General features: G+C 33.1%; 3 protein-coding genes and 1 non-coding gene across 7 annotated transcripts; 2 read left to right on the top strand and 2 right to left on the bottom strand.

The window, feature by feature from the left end:
• LOC111415658 (Copper transporter 1A) lies at positions 1-8591 on the bottom strand. Of its 4 annotated transcripts, none has more exons than XM_023047415.2 (6): positions 8241-8591; positions 969-1112; positions 785-912; positions 635-733; positions 530-559; positions 1-385 (listed from the first exon to the last, which is right to left on the bottom strand). In XM_023047415.2, the coding sequence occupies exons 2-6, from the start codon at positions 1089-1091 to the stop codon at positions 184-186; spliced, it is 582 nt and encodes a 193-aa protein (XP_022903183.1). In that variant the 5' UTR covers positions 1092-1112; positions 8241-8591; the 3' UTR covers positions 1-183. The 4 variants fall into 4 exon arrangements, with proteins under 4 accessions (XP_022903183.1, XP_071051546.1, XP_071051547.1 ...); XM_071195445.1 differs by lacking the exon at positions 8241-8591 and adding an exon at positions 1432-1521; XM_071195446.1 differs by lacking the exon at positions 530-559.
• Positions 8592-8618: 27 nt separating this feature from the next.
• Positions 8619-15692, bottom strand: LOC111415657 (ubiquitin-conjugating enzyme E2 Z-like). Its single transcript, XM_071195444.1, has 5 exons — positions 15437-15692; positions 15128-15388; positions 14964-15072; positions 14701-14910; positions 8619-8904 (listed from the first exon to the last, which is right to left on the bottom strand). The coding sequence occupies exons 1-5, from the start codon at positions 15523-15525 to the stop codon at positions 8803-8805; spliced, it is 771 nt and encodes a 256-aa protein (XP_071051545.1). The 5' UTR covers positions 15526-15692; the 3' UTR covers positions 8619-8802.
• Positions 15693-16035: 343 nt separating this feature from the next.
• On the top strand, positions 16036-17908 carry LOC111415656 (ribosomal protein L7A). The gene is made up of 5 exons (XM_023047413.2): positions 16036-16176; positions 16463-16580; positions 16769-16918; positions 17110-17330; positions 17540-17908. The coding sequence occupies exons 1-5, from the start codon at positions 16162-16164 to the stop codon at positions 17843-17845; spliced, it is 810 nt and encodes a 269-aa protein (XP_022903181.1). The 5' UTR covers positions 16036-16161; the 3' UTR covers positions 17846-17908.
• LOC111415663 (small nucleolar RNA SNORD36) lies at positions 16622-16699 on the top strand. Its single transcript, XR_002706420.2, has one exon. It is a non-coding gene; the product is annotated as a small nucleolar RNA SNORD36 (small nucleolar RNA).
• Positions 17909-19817: the final 1909 nt, after the last annotated feature.

A 19817-nucleotide genomic window follows, 5' to 3' on the forward strand; every position in this document is an offset into this window, starting at 1 on the left:
TTTAATATTCCTTATGTGGTCATGAGGGGGCTTTTTTATTTTTGTCTATATTGTTGTTCCTTCTGATTAACAAATCAATGTTTGTAAATATATTTTTTTTTCTTATGAATAATAAAAGAAGTTTTGCTTAAAATCTAAGATAAAATATTTAAAAAAAAGGAAAATAACCATGCTGGAAATGTTTTAGTGACAATGTTCCGTTACGTCCACTATTACGGATTTCTTCCATCCGAACAAAAAATAACCAACTGCCGCCCCTACAACCACCGCTATGCACAGCCATACATTGTACGTCATGAAGATTAACATTAAAAAGTAGGAAAGTACTATTTGGATTATGTGAAGACCCGTTTGACAAACGTGCATCAAACTTAACATACTTGGCCTACAACAAAAATTAATTAATTAATTATTAAGTTAATAAATTAATAGAAAATGAGTTAAATAGAGTAAATAAGAAATAAGTGTTAGTTTAGATAGAAGAAAACCTTTTTTAAGTTCTAAACTAACAAGCACACAACAAACTTACGGTTGTTTGTGGATTACTTCTCCAACCATACTGCGTGAAATAAAAGAATTTAAATTTAAAAACCTTCCACCAATTTAAAAAAAATTAATTAAAAAAAAAACTTACTGAACTATTTGATTATCTTCAGAAACGACTGCTTTATCTTGTTGAAGCGTAACAGCTCTATACTGCAAAGCGTTGTAAGTCCTCCAGAATAAATATTCCCTATACAAATTAATTATAATACATTTATTTTAAATCCTACAAATTTTTTACCTGTAATATTTTAATCCCTCATATAAAGCAGCCATAAAAAAAATTCCAATCATGGATCCAATCAATCCCCAAGTCGTCGAAAAAGCCCAACTTTCGAATAAAACGGTTTCCGATATTCCAAAATGGAACTAAAAAATAAATTTTAATATAATTTTGAAAAAAATTAAAGAAAAAAGAACCTTACAGCCATACTCATTCCATGTCCCATTGAACCATCTGGATGACCCGAATGATCGTCATGTTCCATAGGAATTGCCGAAGGAATTGATGGTTCCATGTGATGATGGGCATGATGATCGTGAGCCATAATTAATACCAAATTGGAAATCTTTAACAATTTTTATTTATTTAATTAGTTTAACTCACAAAGTTAAAATGAGTCAATTAAATACGAACAAATAAAATAAGGGAATTGTTAAAGTGACCGATGAAGTGGTCGGAAACGTTCTAATTCGGTTTATAAGAATTCGCGGGTCTTTATCGACACGCGACGGTGACTCAAAGTCCGTTCGATGGGGCTCGAGGATAGAAAGGGAAAATGAGAGACATTTTATGATAAAAACGGCATCACCAAAAATTAGATTGATTTAATTTTGTTAAAATAAAAAAATGAATTATGTTAAAACAAAGAAATTTTTGAAACAAACCTTTTTTTCTGCTTACAACAACAAGAAATTGTTTTGGAATGCAAACTTAATTTCTTAGAACATTATGTATTACTTCCAATTTAAAAAACATATTTATGATAAAACTATCTTGTAGCGTGTAAGGTGTAGAATTAAAAGTAAATATCGTGGTTTGATAAGAATTGTTCTATTTTTTTTTGTTATCTCTATTTACAAGATAAATATTTTTAGTTTATAATTTTTTTAAAAATGCATAAATCTACATCGTGTATGTTGATTTCGAAGGGTTTTTTTTTCAGTAAGTATCAATGATTCCATAAAATATGGATCATATCGTAATGTCACAAATATCACAATGTTCTGAACCTCGCATTGGTATGTGATGTCGGAATTCTGGTCTTTCTTGAAATTGTCCTCAGGGTCTTCATTTCTGCTATTCTTAATATGGTCAATGCCTAAGTCACCATTATCTCGTCGGCACCCTGAAATTGTAGACGCTTTGTTGATCTGACTTCTCATATCCTTTGCGGAATTGTGAGTACTTGAGACTTGTCTTGTTAACTACCAGTTTACATCTTGCAGCCATGTCCGCTTCATAGAACATCCTTTCGCCTTTGCAGATCATCACCATTTTGAATTAGCGATTATCACAGTGTATCATGTTATGCAGATTTCCGATGACCAATTATTTTGTCCATTAATAAGTTGAACATAAATGGGATGAGACTTTATGGTGTTGATTGTTTGTTTATTATATTTGTGATGTCAGCTGGTCCACTTCTCATCATCAGCAGTTATGGCACTACAACCATGTGGTTGTAAAATTTCCTCTGTCTTCCAGCCTCCAAATCCAACCTTGGCAGCGTGCTCTGTAATCCAATCCAACCTCAGTTTCGGAATTCTTTGTTCCCCCTTCCTTGTGTTCTTCTTCTTCTACTTTCGACTAGGGATGCATCCCTACTTGCCAAGCTTCATGTTTGGACTTTACTACGCAGATGAGGAGAATCAGCTCTGTGCCCATATCTTGGCCGGTCGTCCATACATGCATACTCTGACCAATTTCCTCCCATCCATTTTTTCCATATACCCCTTTCACCGTTTCTTTCTTACTTTTGTTCATTTTGCTGCATCCTGTATTGTTGTTGAGGTGTTAACTAAACAAGGTGGATGCTGTAAGTTAGTATTTAATTAACGAAAAACTGTTACACAGAATCTTTTTATCGATTACACACAAAGATAATTCAATCTTCAATTCTCTTTGTTAATCCTAAACTGTTTCTTAACTTCTCAAAACAAACTTTAGTCAAGTTCTTTGTGCAAATATCTGTACACTGCTCTCGCTTTTCACGTATCCTACGTTGAAAACACCATTTAGATATTTTTGTCGTAAACAATAGTATTTTACATCAATGTGCTTCGAACTCTTGTGAACTTCCGGATTCTTCATCAATTTTATCGCACTTGCATTGTCGACGTATAATGTAGAAACGGCATTTAAAGAAGAAATTTCTGACACTAGTTGTATTAACCATAAAATTTCTCTTGTTGCCTCAGTAGCCACATATTCAGCTTCGGAAGTTGATAAGGTTACATTTTTCTGGAATTTTTCTCGGAATATTTCCTGACACAACCTGTTCTTGACTTACGGGTTTTCACATCTCCTGCAAAGTCGGCAGTATATTTCTAACACTTCTGACTTACTTTTTGATTTATAAAGAATTCCCAAATCAGGTATACTTTGCAATGATTTCTCTAACCTTTCAGATACAAGCACAGCATATGTGATATCTGGTCTTATTGCTACGATCAAATACATAAGTGGGTCCACGGCTTCACGATATGGGCACTTCGGATCCAATTTATTTCCATTCTCTAATACATCTTGTTTTTAGATGGAGTTGACACACTATTAGCATCTAGCATATTGAATTTTTCTAGTATTCTTTGAATATAAGCACTCTGGTGAATAAAAATGGGACCATCTTTAAATCTCACAATTTCCACCCCTAGATAGCATTCAGCTACATTTGCAGCTGCAGTTGCTTCCAATTCTTTTTGTAGTGTGTTGACAAATTTTTCTATTTCACCGTCACTAGCACCTGCTATCAAAGCATCATCAACATAATTGGCCACCATTAATCGTTCTGTCTCTTCGATGCGGTAATATAAGCATAGATCAGTATTCGCTTGACTATAACTCAACTTTTTCATCAATAAGAGTAAACGTTCATTTCAACATCTTGGTGATTGTTTTAGACCATAAATGCTTTTTCTTAATTTGCAAACCCGGTCTGTTCCGTCTCCATACTCTTCATGTTGCCTCATGTAAATTTGTTCCATTAGATTTTCATTTAAAAACGCTGTCTTGACATCAAATTGTGTCAGTTTCATGTTTGTTGTCGCAGCTACACATAACACCAATTGAATAATGTCAAATGTTGCAACGACGCTGTTCATACTCTTTGGCAACAACTCGAGCCTTGTAACGTTCAATAGTTCCACTTGTTTTGGTTTTCGTTTGGTTATCGTTTTTCATAACCATCGTTCTGGTTCACTTGACCCGATCAAATCTTGATCGATTATGTCGATTATGTCCATAACCAGGACATAATCACCAAGACGTGCTGGAAGTTTTCTTATTCTTTTTTCTTTTCTACCAACATAATATTTTTCACTATTACCAACATGTATGTTACATCTTTCTCTAGAGGTGTTGATCTGCCTATCTTGCAGTGTCACATTCAACATAGATCTCAAGACTCATCTCCATCACCCTCATCCTCTGTTTAGTCTGCTTTGTTTCTGCTGTCATCTCGGTACTATATGTTAGTATAGATCGTACCATGGCTTTATATATTTTCATTTTTTCTTCTATACGCATGTATCTGTTGCGCCATATAGTGTCACTTATTATTATTATTGCTGGCGAGCTGAGGGGAGCGGCCCCTCTCGTCACCGCGACCTATAAGATCTATTGTAACTTTAGCCCTCTATAAATTTTGGGCAAATGTAGGTCCTTAATGAACCTTAGTATTGCTCCAAGGTCTTGTTCCTTTATGTCGGTATGTGTCAAAAGAGCTTTACCGAAAATTTTCTGTCTTAGACAGCCTCTGGCGAGCAATTACAGTATTAATGCGACTATTTGGTTCACTAATGCACATGCCTACTTCGGATCTAACTATCTTTGAAGCATCGGTGTACCAGGCTAGGGCTCCTCTTTTTAGTTGAGGCCCATCCTTCGTCCAATCATCCCTGCTTCTAAATATGACCCTATACGGCTGGTCGAAATTGTATTCTGTTGGTATAAAGTCCGTTTTAATTTCAATCAAGTGATTTAGACATGGGCCCTTGAGGATTTCGAGGTTACCCTGCATCAACTTGAGTGAAGAACCTGTTTTCAGTGATAAGGCACTTAAAGCTGCCTCCTTTTGTATATATAAATGAAGTGGTGTAAGACTGAGTAAGGCTTCAAGAGCAGTCTTCCACGAAATCTCATTGTACCCGTTATTTTAAGACATGCTAACCGTCGGATTTGTGCCAGCTGTTGTTAGGTCTAGCGCTTTCTGCATTAGTTGAGTTATGATTGTGTCATATTTACCTTGGATTGTGATTACCAGGTCATCAGCATACCCCTGAATCATGAATCCATTTTTTGTTAAGGTGTTCATCAAGTCATCAACTACCAGGCAGCAGAGGAGAGGTGAGAGCACTCCCCCTTGGGGACATCCTCTTAGCGCCTTAATACTCAACGATTCACCTCCTAGACTGGCTGTGATCTGCCCACTTTTCAACATGGCTATACACTATTTGATTGTCGACGGATGTATATCTTTTACGTTTAGAGCATTCTCTTGGATTCGTAGGAGGTGTTATCGAAAGCACCCTCTATGTCTATGAAACCACATAGGGCCAATCTCTTTGGTTGCAATTGTCTCCTCTAAAGTGCTAGTCAAAGCATGGAGAGCAGTAATTGTTGATTTTGCTTTCTAGTAAGCATGTTGTCTCGAATGGCGTGGATTAGTGACAAGCACTCCATTCCTAAGGTATTGATCAATTACCTTTTCCATCCCTTTGAGGAGAAATAAAGTTAGGCTAAGTGATCTGCATGCGTTGGGATCGGCGTTTGAACGCCTACCACCTTTAGGTACGAAGAATACCTTTACTTTCCTCCATAGTGTAGGTATATAGGGATTATATTACTGGGGGCAGGTCTTCTATGCCTTTTTGCAGAAAAATAGGCAGAATCTCCCTCCAGGCGATTTTAGGGGCTTAAAATTAGAAATAGCCCACCTTACTCTGTTGGGTGTACAGATGTTCCCAGCTATACTGCGAACCCTACCTGATGGACAGGTTATATTCATTACTTCAGGGTTTTGAGGAAAGGAAGTGTTGTGGTCTTTCGCCAAGATCTTATGCAGGCGAATAACTGTAGGCGTATTGTCTATGCCTTCACAGAAGCTACGCCAGGTTTTTCTTTTAGCTTTACGGATGGCCAAGTTATACTCCGTTAGGGCTTTCCTATAGAGGTCCCGTGTTTGCTCGAGTTTGGAATGCCTGACTTTATAGTGTCCCTTAAACAGCCTGTCACGTATGCCGCTCTTGTAACTTGTGCTTCCTGACATAGATCTCGATTGCTTGTAATTTCTATACCTACATAAGTAACATGCATAATTTGTTCTATTATAAAGTCTTCAATTTGTAGTTTGCAACGTCTTGGTTCTTTGGATGTTACCAAAATGTATGGTATTCTCTGTTGATATTTTGCTGCTATGTTGCTGCTATGTATCATTTATACACTGTATTTACAGGTCATCTTAGTTACTTGCAAACAAAACGACTACGTCGGCTTAGCACACTATGTCAACATTTTGGGTCTCTATCTTGTATCCTAGTTTGAATCTGATGGTTTCTATTACACGGTTCATTAGTAGGTTGAACAAGAACGGACGTAATGTAGTATTGTTGATGTATATGTCGTCTACTATGTCTATTATTTGTGCTAGTACATTTTCATCTTCTAATATATTGATAACGTCCTATTTCTTAACTCGATCAAAGCCTTTAGTCAAGTTGACGAAACAGAAAAATTATTTTGTACTTGTTCGATGAAAGATACATTATCTTTTGCACCATCTACCTCAGATTTCTGAAGACGATATCAACATCCTTATATATCTTGGTATAGTTACAAAGTGTCTTATAAGAAGGCATCGCCGAGGTCGCTTACGGACAAAGGGCTAGATTTGATAGGCCTGCTTTGGTTCAGTTCTGAATCTTTCTGCGCATACATATTGCATACTAAATGTATACGCAGAAAGGTTTAGAATTGTTCGGAACTGCAGAACTCTTGAACCAAAACTGGCATGATATATCCGCAGCGAATCGTCAAATTTAGGGGATTCTAGCGCCCCGGAATTCATTGTGTATTCATATCAGTTTAAATCATCCTTGCAATTTAAGTATGAAAACAAAAATTATGAAAAATTCGAATACGAGTTCATTTTTTAGGCAAAATTCTTTCAATAAATGATAAATAACTACACAAAAAAATTCCTTGTTAACCTACAACATAACATAACTATGGCATCGATAACAAATAAATAATTTAAATAATTATTATATTCATAACAATAATTTTTAAAACTCGTCGAGTCACCGTTCGGGCTCGTTGTCGATATAACAATCAATTTTTTTAATAGAACCGATCGATAAAAATGTTTTTTCGACAATTGCACACGACCCAGTTCAATCGAAATCTATTCTATTCGAACAATTTCCAACAAAAATTCAAGCAAAACTAAACCTTAAAATATCCGGCGATAAGAACCAAAACCCAGGTGTTCAAGTATTTTTGCACACGGCACCAAAGCACGACTTTTGCACACGGCACGCTCTGTTTTAAACTTTAGTGCCGTGCGCAAAATATTATATGCTACCATAGCAACGCTGTCATACAGTTTTATCGACGCGTTTCGAACCGAAAACCAAAAATATTAACAGGTATAATATAAGTGTCGAAAGCGGTTTTTTGATAAGCGAAGTTTGATAAAATTGGGTTTAAAATTGGATTTTGTTTTTTTCTTTTGTCTTTAAAAAAATAACAAATAAATCATAATCGATTCGCATCAAAGGAAGCTGCGGTTTTTTGTTTTTATTTATTTTTTTTTTTTTTACAAAGGAAAAGAATGTCGGGGGAATTTTTTTTGAGTGATAAATTAGATTCTGTGAAAGTTACGTGGTTAAAAAATGTTGAACAATAAGCGAAAGGAAACCTTGGAGTTATTTTTTTTTTCGCAATTTTTATAAAATAATCCAGTCACTTCTTTATAAATTATATGTAATCAATTAAAATCAATTGACGTCAATTGATACTATAAATAACTTAATTTATCAACATTTTTTTAAATTAAAAATAAATTTTAACTTTTGACGCTATCTGTAAGTACAAAAAAATCATCTTTTGATCAACCCTGTATACATAATTTGCAAAAAGAAAATTTTACTGTCAGCGCCATCTGTTAATACAAAAATTAACTTTTTTAATTAGCTTATTAAAAAAAGTTTTTATTATTTAAAATAATTAAAAAATGAGATAAAATGACGTCAAACAAAGGCAATAAACCCAACGATTTCAACAATAACTTGTTGACATGATCATATAACTCCAACAGGATTTAAGATAACAAAATTGTTTTTAAATATTTTAGGAAACCATATCATGCAAATTTGTTTCAACATTACCGATATTATAAAAGATTAATAAATTAATAAATAAATAAATGTGTTACTTGTTATTACATAAACCCGTTTCAAAATATGTTGCAACTAACCTCAAAATTCCAAAGATTCCTTTCCAGGTCCAAAAACACGTCTATTAAAAAATTAAAAACCGTTACTTTTTTTATAATAGGGAACGGGGGTAAACGTAAAAAGACGTCGCTTTTCCACAAGAAAGCATAACATTAATTCCGGACACCTTTCACTTTAACAATATTCAGAATCAGCACAAGAAGACATCAGAAATGTTATCTTCACGTCGTCCCGCTTCGTCCTTTTCTACCTTAACGTTGAAATAGTGTTAAAACGAGATGAAATAAGGGATTTGTAATGGAAAAAAACGTTTCGAAAGTGAGGTTCTGTCAGATGTTGACGTAAATGTCAACACTAATAAAGTTTAGGTTATTTGAACCAAAGTATTAAATATCTAATTTCAGGTTGAACTAAATGTTTATTCACATTTCTGTATAATTATTTACATAGATATTTGAAATATAAAATAATGGATGTGTGTATTCATTAGTATATAATCTTAATAATACAAAAAATACATTCAAAAAAAAACTTAACACAAAATATAAACGAAAACGTAATCGAATAATACATTATTAGAACTTATGTTGTGTTCATTTGGGATGAAATTCTTGCGTGTATTGCTTGGAATCTGGCTTTTAAAGCTTTGTAATTAAATATGACCTTTTCCATTGAAAATGGGTCCTAAAAATCATAAATATACAATATTTAAGTGTAAATATCTACCAGGAATTTCATATAACTAGCAATATATGAATGCAGTAATCATAGTTATAAAACTGTGTGAACTTGCACATAAAATACCCACATCAAATGTGACATAGCTTAATAGTATAGGTACAGGTCTGTCAACTACTGGCACTATTTTTGTGAAAATTTGCAAACAGGGTTTACCCAAGGTGCTTATTCAGCTAAAATATTTTCAAAAAATTATAGAGGTGGTCAAAAATATGCGCCGAATTTCCTATCTCGAAAAGTCGAAACCTACATTTTTTAAATGGCAACCCCAATTTTTTTCTTCACCAGCGTATTGTACGCTGAAAAATAAGGGAACTTTGTCATTACATACCTATATCTAAAATGTATGGTTTTCGTAGAAAATTGAAAAAAAATTAAATTTTCTTGGTTATTAGTAAATTTAAAATTATCAGTTGGCATTGGTTTGAAGCAACCAAATCAAAGAAACAAAAACTATCGTATTAAAATAAATAATTTGACGTTTACGTAGCAAAAGTGTTAATCATGTCCCATTTAGGATTTAGTAACGAACATTACTTTAATTTGTTATTGTAATAGGATATATCCATTTTCACCATGTGTTAATATTTTGAAAGAAAAATTATGTAATGATACTTTGGTGATAATTTATTAATTTATCGTCTAGACCTGGTTTCGGGCCTTGTTCTTCATCAGTAGATTAGACCCTACAATGTACAAAAATATAAGACATATTTTTGTACATTGTATAGAGCAGATTTTTTTAGAAAATCGAATAACTAGAGAACGGCCGAATCAAATTGCAAAAAAAAGTTATTCATAAACCTTGAAAATGGACAAATTTTTATTTTGGCCAGAACCCCATAAACGTCTAATGAATGATCCCGCCGAGACACCCTGTATAGACTCAGCTCGTCGTGACAGACGTTGTACAGAGTGTCCAAATGTCGATAGGTTTGCAGGGTATCTCAGTTATTATGAAAGATAGAAAAAGATAGTTGCGGTTTTCGCGAACCTGAGCTACTTTTTTTGTGAAACTTACTATCCTGTAAACCAAATTTTTATAGCGCTCTTCGTTTCTGATATACAGGGACTGTTTCAACATTTACGATTTTCAGATACCCCGTGTACCTCGGCTATCCGGAAACTTAGTAAAAAAGGGTTCTAATAGATTTTTTCACGTAGAAGCCAATGGTGCACGTAGAATTTTTCTAATTATAACGGTTTTTGAGTTATAAACACAACATAGGTTTTTTTAAATGGAACCACCTATATTTTATTTTTTTATTGAACTAGAATTTTTTCAAGCTTTTCAATGATATATAACAGGGGTGGCAAAGATCTTTGATGGTCCGAGCCATTTTTCAATATGAAATTTTTCGCGAGCCGCAATTAAATACGGATATATTAAAACGGTATGCAAAAAAGGTATTACAAAAAATTTTTTTACAGAAATTATAAATTAAATATACTAAAAAAAAAGGTACTCGGGTACATTTATCGAGAGCCACAAATAATCCTTCAAAGAGCCGCATGTGGCTCGCGAGCCGCAGTTTGGCCACCGTTGATAGTATAGAGATTTAAAAACACATTATTTTATAAGTAGGCTATGATAAATTAAGTGATTACGTTGCTAGGATACCGGAATAAACAGAAAATTTTGAAAATACTATAATATTTTTACTGTTATATTACTTTTATTTAGTTATTGACTTATTAAAAAGATGTATCTGTTAATTTTTGTTTGCAAAAAACGAAAAATAATTAAAAACTAAAAATGATGCAAATATGGCTTCAAGTTACAAGAACTGTTCAAAGTTGCTACCATTTTGATGCACACATTGTTCACAAAGTTTAGTAATGCGTTTAATTGCATTTAGAATAGTTATGGGCTGTTGCTGTAAATGGTGATCTTGCTGCCATCGTGTTGGACCATGCGTGGATAGGCCACCTACCAGGAAATTCGGCTCACTAACCGCGCATTATGAGTAGAAGCTCTGTCCTGTTGAAAATAAATATTATTTGACCGAATAACAGATATCATCCAAAATATCTGACAAAGCTTCTTGCAAGATAGCCAAATAGCGATTAGCGCAAAGGTTTCCTTCATATACGAGTATTTTATAAACAATTCGTGGCCCAATAATAAAACATGCTACGCTAAAACCAAATTTTCCTTGACGCTCCCACTCAATAGGGCCGTTAAGGTCAATCGATTAGAAAGAACGTCTTTCAAAAAATCGATAATCTAAATTAAATTCGACGGATTATTAACGTTTTCACGTTCGAAAATTGTAAAATTTTTGCAATAATTAATGTTAAATTAAAGAAGAAGGGTTTTTACAATCCCGGGATTTCGGGATCAGAATTCTCTATCCTGGGTAATCCCGGGATTTCTGGGCTACATATGTAATTATAAATAAAAAGTGTTCAAGGTGTTTCTAACATTTCAGCTTATTCTAAGCATAATACAAGAAATGTCAACCAAAAAAAATCAACCATCGATAGCATAATTTTTAAAGAAATGTCGCTGAACAATCAATTTATCTATTGTTTTATCTCTTAAATAAGATCTAAATTTGGTGTTGAAGAGAAGCACCGTTGCGATTCCACACTTGTTGAAATATGTGGAATAGTTTTCAAACATTCAAAAGCGAATTGAAGATTTTTATCCATACTACCGCCATTACTATATATATCAACTTCCTGGAGCAATGTATTGAAGAGTGCATTCTTAGTTAACTGGACAGGTGGCTTTGTGGTCTTTGTTTAGACATTTTCAAACATATTTTGTTCTTCTATCTCATTTATCATAAATTGTAATGCTATATCCGCCTTTTCTAGTGCAATACACCGCTAACATAGGGCTTTTACAGTCAGCTTTGTCGGTTCCAATATGGTTACTAACGCTTTAATAAGTTCGTACTGTGCATTTTTTTAATAATATGAATCGCTCCAACATAACAAACAGTGTACTCCTAGTTTGACAATTTAAAATTAATTTAATTTCTTTTTCGTAGTCTTTTTTATGTGATTTTGTAATATCGAATGCGTGCTTGCAGTATTAACCGATTGATCGAGTCTTATTCTTTAAAAAATAGTAAATTAATGACATAAACATAACCCCGAAAATTCCGAAATTATAATCGATTTCCCGGGATAATTTTCGAGATTTAAATATGTACGGAATCCCGGGATTTGGGGGATTGAAATCCCGTGATTGCAATTCCTAATTGTCTCTCTCCAGGAATTTTATTGGTTTTATACGCTCCAATCGTACGCTCAAATCTGAGTGACGTACTTTGGAGTTCGCGCCCTGCAATTTCAAACTTTATTATTTTTTTTTAGAAAAACTAAGCCTCAGAATCAAAAATTAAAAAATATAGGGTCAATCAATTTTAAAAAACTTTCAATAAAAAAAAACTTAACGGCCCTATTACAATATGTTGGGTTTCTTGACGCCAATCCCGGTATCCTATTATTGTGACGATTATAGATTCCTGTGGTGGTAAAATATTCAAAATATTTCAAAATTCAGTTTGATAGTAATTAACAAAATTTACTTTGTTTATTCCGGTATCCTAGCAACGCGATCACATAATTTATCACAGTCTATTTATAAAATAATGTATTTTTTAAATTAATGAGGTTAACTACAAAGGTAAGTATAGAGTATTATACAGGGTCATCCACGACGACCGTCCATTAGAACTTTACAGGGTTCTGGCCAAAATACAAATTTGAAAATTCAGATTTAAGTATTATCAATTGCGTTCTCTTCGACTAAAATATTTTCAAATATCTAACACTTCCGGTTATACCGGAAGTCGCCACCTACTTTATTTTTTTAAATGGAATACTTGTATATTTTTACATATTTGGATCTGTCTGTTTTCAAGATTTATGAATGACTTTACGTTTTGCAATTTGATTCGGCCGTTCTCGAGTTATTCGAATTTTTCTAGAAAAATTTGCTCCAGCAGACATTTGTTCAAAAAATCAGAGAACACTTGATTTTTGGGGTATCAATTTAGGATTCAGAACATGCTTAAGCAACATGATGGAGTATGTTTTGGTGCCGAGTATGGCTGTCTAGAACGTTTGGTCACTTTACTATGGCACGTTACCTTTTCTAAACTTGGAAGTACCATAACTTCATTTCTTTAAATGGCACCCCCCATATTTTATTACTTAGTCGTCTTCGGTGTCTCATTTTACATCTTTTATATCCTATATGTCCTGTACCTAACATTTATAGTTTGGGAGATAATTAGGGTTTTTTGAAAAATGCACACATCGATATTTAACCTAAATATGTTTAAGCATGTTCTGAATCCTAAATTGATATCCCAAAAATGAAGTTATGGTATTTCCAAATTTTGAAAAGTTAACGTGCCGTAGTAAAGTGACCAAACGATCTAGACAGCCGTACTCGGCACCAAAACACACTCCATCATGTTGCTTATGCATGTTCTGAATCCTAAATTGATATCCCAAAAATCGAGTGTTCTTTGATTTTTTTAACAAATGTCTGCTGGAGCAGATTTTTCTAGAAAAATTCGAATAACTCGAGAACGGCTGAATCAAATTGCAAAAAGTAAAGTTATTCATAAACTTTGAAAATAGGCAAATCCAAATATGTAAAAATATATAGGGTGTTCCATTTAAAAAAATAAAATAGGTGGCGACTTCCGGTATAACCAGAAGTGCTAGAAATCTGTAAATATTTTAGTCGAAGAGAACGCAATTAATAATACTTAAACCTGAATTTTCAAATTTTTGTATTGGCCAGAACCCTGTAAAGTTCTAATGGACGGCCGTCGTGGATGACCCTGTATATCATTGAAAAGTTTGAAAAAATTTTGGTTCAATAAAAAAATTAAATATATATAAAAAGTAGCTCAGGTTCGCGAAAACCGCAACTTTCTATCTTTCATGATAACTGAGATACCCTGCAAACCCATCGACATTTGGACACCCTGTATGGGCATTGGGTAGTTTTGCAAAGGAAAAGTTTTGCTTGGAAGTAGGTGACGTCCTTATGACAACTCTGAATTTTCGGCCATCTTATGAGACGCATGGCCAAACATAATCTAACACTGAATAACAATTAAAACTAGAACTAACACTAGACCTAGATCTAGAGACATTCGCATTTAGCCACACGTCTCTGAAGACGGCTAAACCCGAATGATTCTAGTTCTAGGTCTTGTGTTAGTTCTAGTGATAGTGCTAGCGCAAAACTAGAACTAACAGTAGACCTAGATACATTCGGGTTTAGCCATGCGTCTCTCAAGACAGCTAAACCCAAATGATTTTAGTTCTAGGTCTTGTGTTAGTTCTAGTAATAGTGCTAGTGCAAAACTAGAACTAGACCTAGAACTAGAAACATTGGGGTTTAGCCATGCGTTTCTCAAAACAGCTAAACCCAAATGATTCTAGTTCTAGGTCTTGTGTTAGTTCTAGTAATAGTGCTAGTGCAAAACTAGAACTAGACCTAGACCTAGAAACATTGGGGTTTAGCCATGCGTTTCTCAAAACAGCTAAACCTAAATGATTCCAGTTCTAGGTCTTGTGTTAGTTCCAGTGATAGTGCTAGAGTAAAACTAGAACTAACACTAGACCTAGAAAATGTCAGGTTTAGCCATGCGTGTTCAAACATGTTGCATTTTATGTGGGACAAAGTTGGTATGCAATGGTTTCTATGGAAATACATTTTTGTATATTGCATCTTAAGTGAAATTCACTATAATATTTAATTACCATGTAAACGTAACCATCCAAATGCATTTTTTCATCGATAATGTGCATATACTGTTCGTAATAATTACAAAACGACTTTTTAATAATTTCTTTCAGTCTTGAAGGGATGTGTAAATGACATTCATTATCAACCATTCCACAAACAGCTATTTTTAATGTGTTATAAGTAACTATATCACTGTATCTACTTGCATCGCCAGGAGTATTTTCCTAATAATAATAAAAAATAATTTTTTAATAATAGAATAATTAAATAAACTTACTTTAACACCTGGTTCATTAAAGAAAGGTTTTTCTGTTAATAAACTTTGAATCGTAACCAATAAACTAGTTAATTGTTGTGCAGGGCTCCATGCTGGACCCGTCCAAGTACTAAAATTTTAATCAATTAATTTTGTTTCAAAAAATTACAACAAAAAGAATTTACCCTAAAATACTGATACAAACTTTTCCATTTTTATATAAATTAGGATTAAATCTACATTTTCCACCATCCGTAGTCAAAAATTTCACTTTAGGCGGTTGTAACGGATAATCATTAGGACATTTGAGCATAAAATAAAAAAATCCTCCTTCGTAAGGTGTCCCCATTGGTCCAATAATCAATGCGTAAACGAATTTTAAATTCGTTTCATCTCCGACAGCAAAAATTCCTGGTGGTGGTTCAGTGTATAACCCCATTAAATCCCTAAATTTAAGAATTCAATTTTACACCTATAAGCAGTGTTTTTATTACCTTCTTATGCGAGAATTAGCTGTGGGAGTTAAGTTATCAGCTTCCCGATCATTCGCTGGATCCCAATCGGTAAATTTATCGATATCCATCTTTTAAAATCGATTTAATTGAAGATCAATTAGGTTAAAAATTGCAAAAAGAAACCGTTTTGATAAACTTAAAAAGAAACTACCACAAACTACCTTTATTTACATCGTAATAACAATGCGAAAATTGACGTTTCATTGACGTTTTTAATTTTTGAGGTTAGATTATTATTTTTCTATGCGAAAAATGATGTCATGTTTATAACTAGAAATTAGTAGAAAAAAAGGTGGGCAATTTTTAACTTTATTATTGCAATATAATTAAAAACATTATAATAAAACTGTTTGAATTTAAAAATTTAAAAAGGTAAAAATTTATCATTTTAAGATTGGTATTACAAATAATAATTAAATTTAATAATTAGTAATAATTTTAAAGTGATTTTTTAATTTCTTAATTCCCAAAAAGTTAATTGTTATAAATAATTTAATTTGTAACAATTTTATTTTAATAATAAAACTTTTAATTTTTTGGTGTTGGTATTACTAAATATATTAAACTTCCCGGGTTAGTTTAACTGTCATTTCCGTGAGGGCGCTCTTTTACGTACGGGTTCTTTCCGAAAAGACCGTACACCAGATCGTCGGACGAAAATCCGTATTTATTCGCGTCATCTTTAGTCTTAGGAAGACTTAAATATGGTGCAAAAGAAGGTAAGGCTTATCTCTATGTATTTAATTTACTATTTTGCTAAGATTTGCTTGATTTGTATTAAAAAAAGAAATTTACTTTGAGGTTATGTCTTGTTAGATTGTTTACATGTGGCGTGTTTTGATATTTTTTAAAGATTTACTTTAATTTACGACTTCATTTAATATATTAAACTTACAAATACTTCCATTAACTCAGATTTCACAACCTAAGAAATAATAAATCGATTTATTTGCTTTTTGCATTTGAGGTTATGTATAAATGTTGAAAAGTTCTTTTTTGATTTAGCCCAAGAAGAAGGTAACGCGCAAGAAGGTGGCTGCAGCACCTTTAGCGACCAAAACCGTTGAGCAAAAGAAAGTAACAAATCCCCTTTTTGAAAAAAGATCCAGGAATTTTGGAATCGGTGAGCTTAAATTTAAATCTCTTTTAATTCTAATTATGTGCTTTAAATGATGATTATACATTGTATTCTGAATCACATTTTGAGGAATACTAAAACGAGCTTTTTAATTCTGATTTAATAAAGTCTAAAAAGTTATAATTTGAGGTTATGTTTGAATAAAAAATTAATTAGAATTTTTTCTTGTCTAGGTCAGGATATCCAACCTGTTCGAGACCTCTCCAGGTTTGTTAGATGGCCGAAATACATTCGTATTCAAAGGCAAAAGGCTGTTTTACAAAAACGTCTCAAAGTTCCACCTCCAATTAATCAATTTACTCAAACGCTTGACAAACAAACAGGTAAGAATTAAAAAAAAGCTAAAAAATTTGTTTTTTATGATACTTTTATGATGATCTTTGTATTTGCTATCTGAGTTAAATCTGAAGATTACTTTTTCTACCACCAATAGAATGTCTGAGGAATTTTTTTTGTTAAGAATAAATAATATGATCTTTAATGAAAAGTTAAAATTATTCTTATTTTGTTTTAGCTACACAATTATTTAAAATCCTTGAAAAGTACAGAGGAGAGACTCCTTTGCAAAAAAAGAACAGACTAAAAGCTCAAGCTGAAGCTAAATCTGCTAAAAAGGAAGAAGCCCCAGCAAAAAGGGCAAATGTTATCAGAGCTGGTACCAACACAGTTACAAAACTTGTTGAGCAAAAAAAAGCTCAATTAGTTGTCATTGCTCATGATGTTGATCCAATTGAGGTAAACATTACATTTGATTAAATTTTGTTAATGTGTTTGCTATGATGGCAATGCTTTGAATTTCTTCACCTGAATGCGACTTATAACTTTTATTAGACCATTCAGCCGCTTGAAGACACTTGACAACTGAGCAAACAATGTATTTAATACACATAATTAATGTGAAAAATGGGATGTTATTGAAATTAATGTTTTTTTTTTATTTACAGCTCGTTTTATTCCTACCTGCCCTTTGTAGAAAAATGGGCGTTCCATATTGTATTGTTAAAGGAAAAGGCAGGTTGGGTCTTTTGGTGAGAAGGAAAACCTGCACCAGTTTAGCTCTTTGCCAGGTTGATTCTGGCGATAGGGCGAGTTTCAATAAATTGATTGAAGTAATCAAGACGAACTTTAATGATCGCGGCGATGAAATCAGACGTCACTGGGGCGGTGGTATTCTTGGGTCGAAATCTGCAGCGCGTATTGCTAAGTTGGAAAGGGCCAAAGCTAAGGAATTGGCTCAAAAACAGGGCTAAGGACCTGATTATTTTATTTGTATAGACAGGTTTTGACATAATAAAAAAAATATTGAAATTAAATGTTTTGTAATACTCCTATTCTATAATGTGATTAGGTAATTTCCTTTAATTTCTGATTATTATAATTTAATTCCTGTCAATATTCTAATCATGTCCTTAATTTTATATTTTCACTTATCTTTCCAGAATCCTGTTTATAACTACCTAAGAGTCATATTCCAGTTGGGCCATACTCCTAATTTTATAATGCAGTAAAACCTGGATATAACAGATAGAATATTTTTGAGACATACTATTAATTCTATCCATTTAGGTCCACTTTTATCATCCTGATAAATTATCTAAAGGATAATTACCATGGTTACAGCGGTTTTAAGCGCTCATTGGCAAGGTTCACTTTTACAATTCTCCTGATAAACTATCTAAGGGATAATTACCATGGTTACAGCGATTTTAAACGCTCTCATTGGCTATTGTCCCTTACTACCATCTTTTAGTTAAATTTATCTTATAGATAAACCCATCTACTAGCCAAGCAGATCGCGTAAAATAGCCGTAACCATGGTAATAATCCCTTAGATAGCTTAACCAGAAGAGTAAGTAGTAACGAGCCTTAGGCCCACTTTTACCACCTCTTGATAAAGTAAACTGTTGTATTAAGGTCCATTACTACCATCTTTTAGTTAAATTTATCTTATAGATAAACCCATCTACTAGCCAAGTAGAGCGCGTAAAATAGCCGTAATCATGGTAATAATCCCTTAGATAGCTTAACCAGAAGATGGTAGTAACGAGCCTAAGGTCCATTACTACCATCTTTTAGTTAAATTTATCTTATAGATAAATCCATCTACTAGCCAATCAGAAAGCGTAAAATAGCCGTAACTGTGGTAATAATCCCTTAGATAGCATAACCAGAAGGTGGTAGTAACGAGCCTAAGGTCCATTACCATCTTATAGCTAAATTTATCTTATTGATAAACCCATCTACTAGCCAAGCAGGGGCTATCTAAGGGATTGTTACCATGGTTACGGCTATTTTACGCGCTCTGCTTGGCTAGATGGGTTTATCTATAAGATAAATTTAATTAAAAGATGGTAGTAATGGACCTTAATACATCAGTATATTTAGTTATTTCCTAAGTTGCACTATTCCACATTTGTATTCCAAGTACTATGATATATAACTCAAGGACGATAGTTCTTAAATTCTAGCGTCCTTGGTATAAATATAAAGCCAATTAGACTGAACGCAACAGTGTGGATAACTGTCCGAATTCGTGTGCATTAAAATTAATACAAATAGTTTAAAGTGTAAATTAAAAATTTTTCATATAAGCAACACTCCTTCCCTGTGTTAATCTGTTATATCAAGGTTTTACTGTATATGGGGTTCAAGAAAATGTTTTCAAGTAATCTCAGGTAAAATTTTTTTACAAATTTAGTTATTATATAACTTGTAGAAAATAAAGTGAGGATGATTTTGCAGGTTAGAAGTTGTATTCACAATGAAATAACTTACTAAATGATGACTTATCAAGTATGAGGGCTCCATAATAACGTAAGTACTAATGTATGTTATTTTATTGTTTATTTACCGGCTCCCCCACCATTTTTGTGAATTATAATTGAATTTAAAATGTTCAAATTTTAATTAAACTTTTGTAATTGTTACATTCAATATACACATAGCAAATTAGAACACATTTCTAGAACATTAAACAACTAGATATAAAATGTTAACACATCAAGGGTATACAATTTAAATATAAACAGTTTAGTTATAGTTTCGAGAGCAGTCCGTTTAAATATTCGCGGAATTCGTAATAGTTTGTAACCTGTCGAAACGATCGTTCGGTTGAAACTTGATCGCCTACGGGAATTATGAAATTTCGCTTGTTACCAAACCACCATTGTTCACTATTTTCCTAAAACTAATTATTTGCGGTTCAATTTCATACCTTCAATG

This window comes from Onthophagus taurus, chromosome 3 (assembly GCF_036711975.1).
Source record: "Onthophagus taurus isolate NC chromosome 3, IU_Otau_3.0, whole genome shotgun sequence".
Classification (NCBI taxonomy): Eukaryota; Metazoa; Arthropoda; class Insecta; order Coleoptera; family Scarabaeidae; genus Onthophagus; species Onthophagus taurus.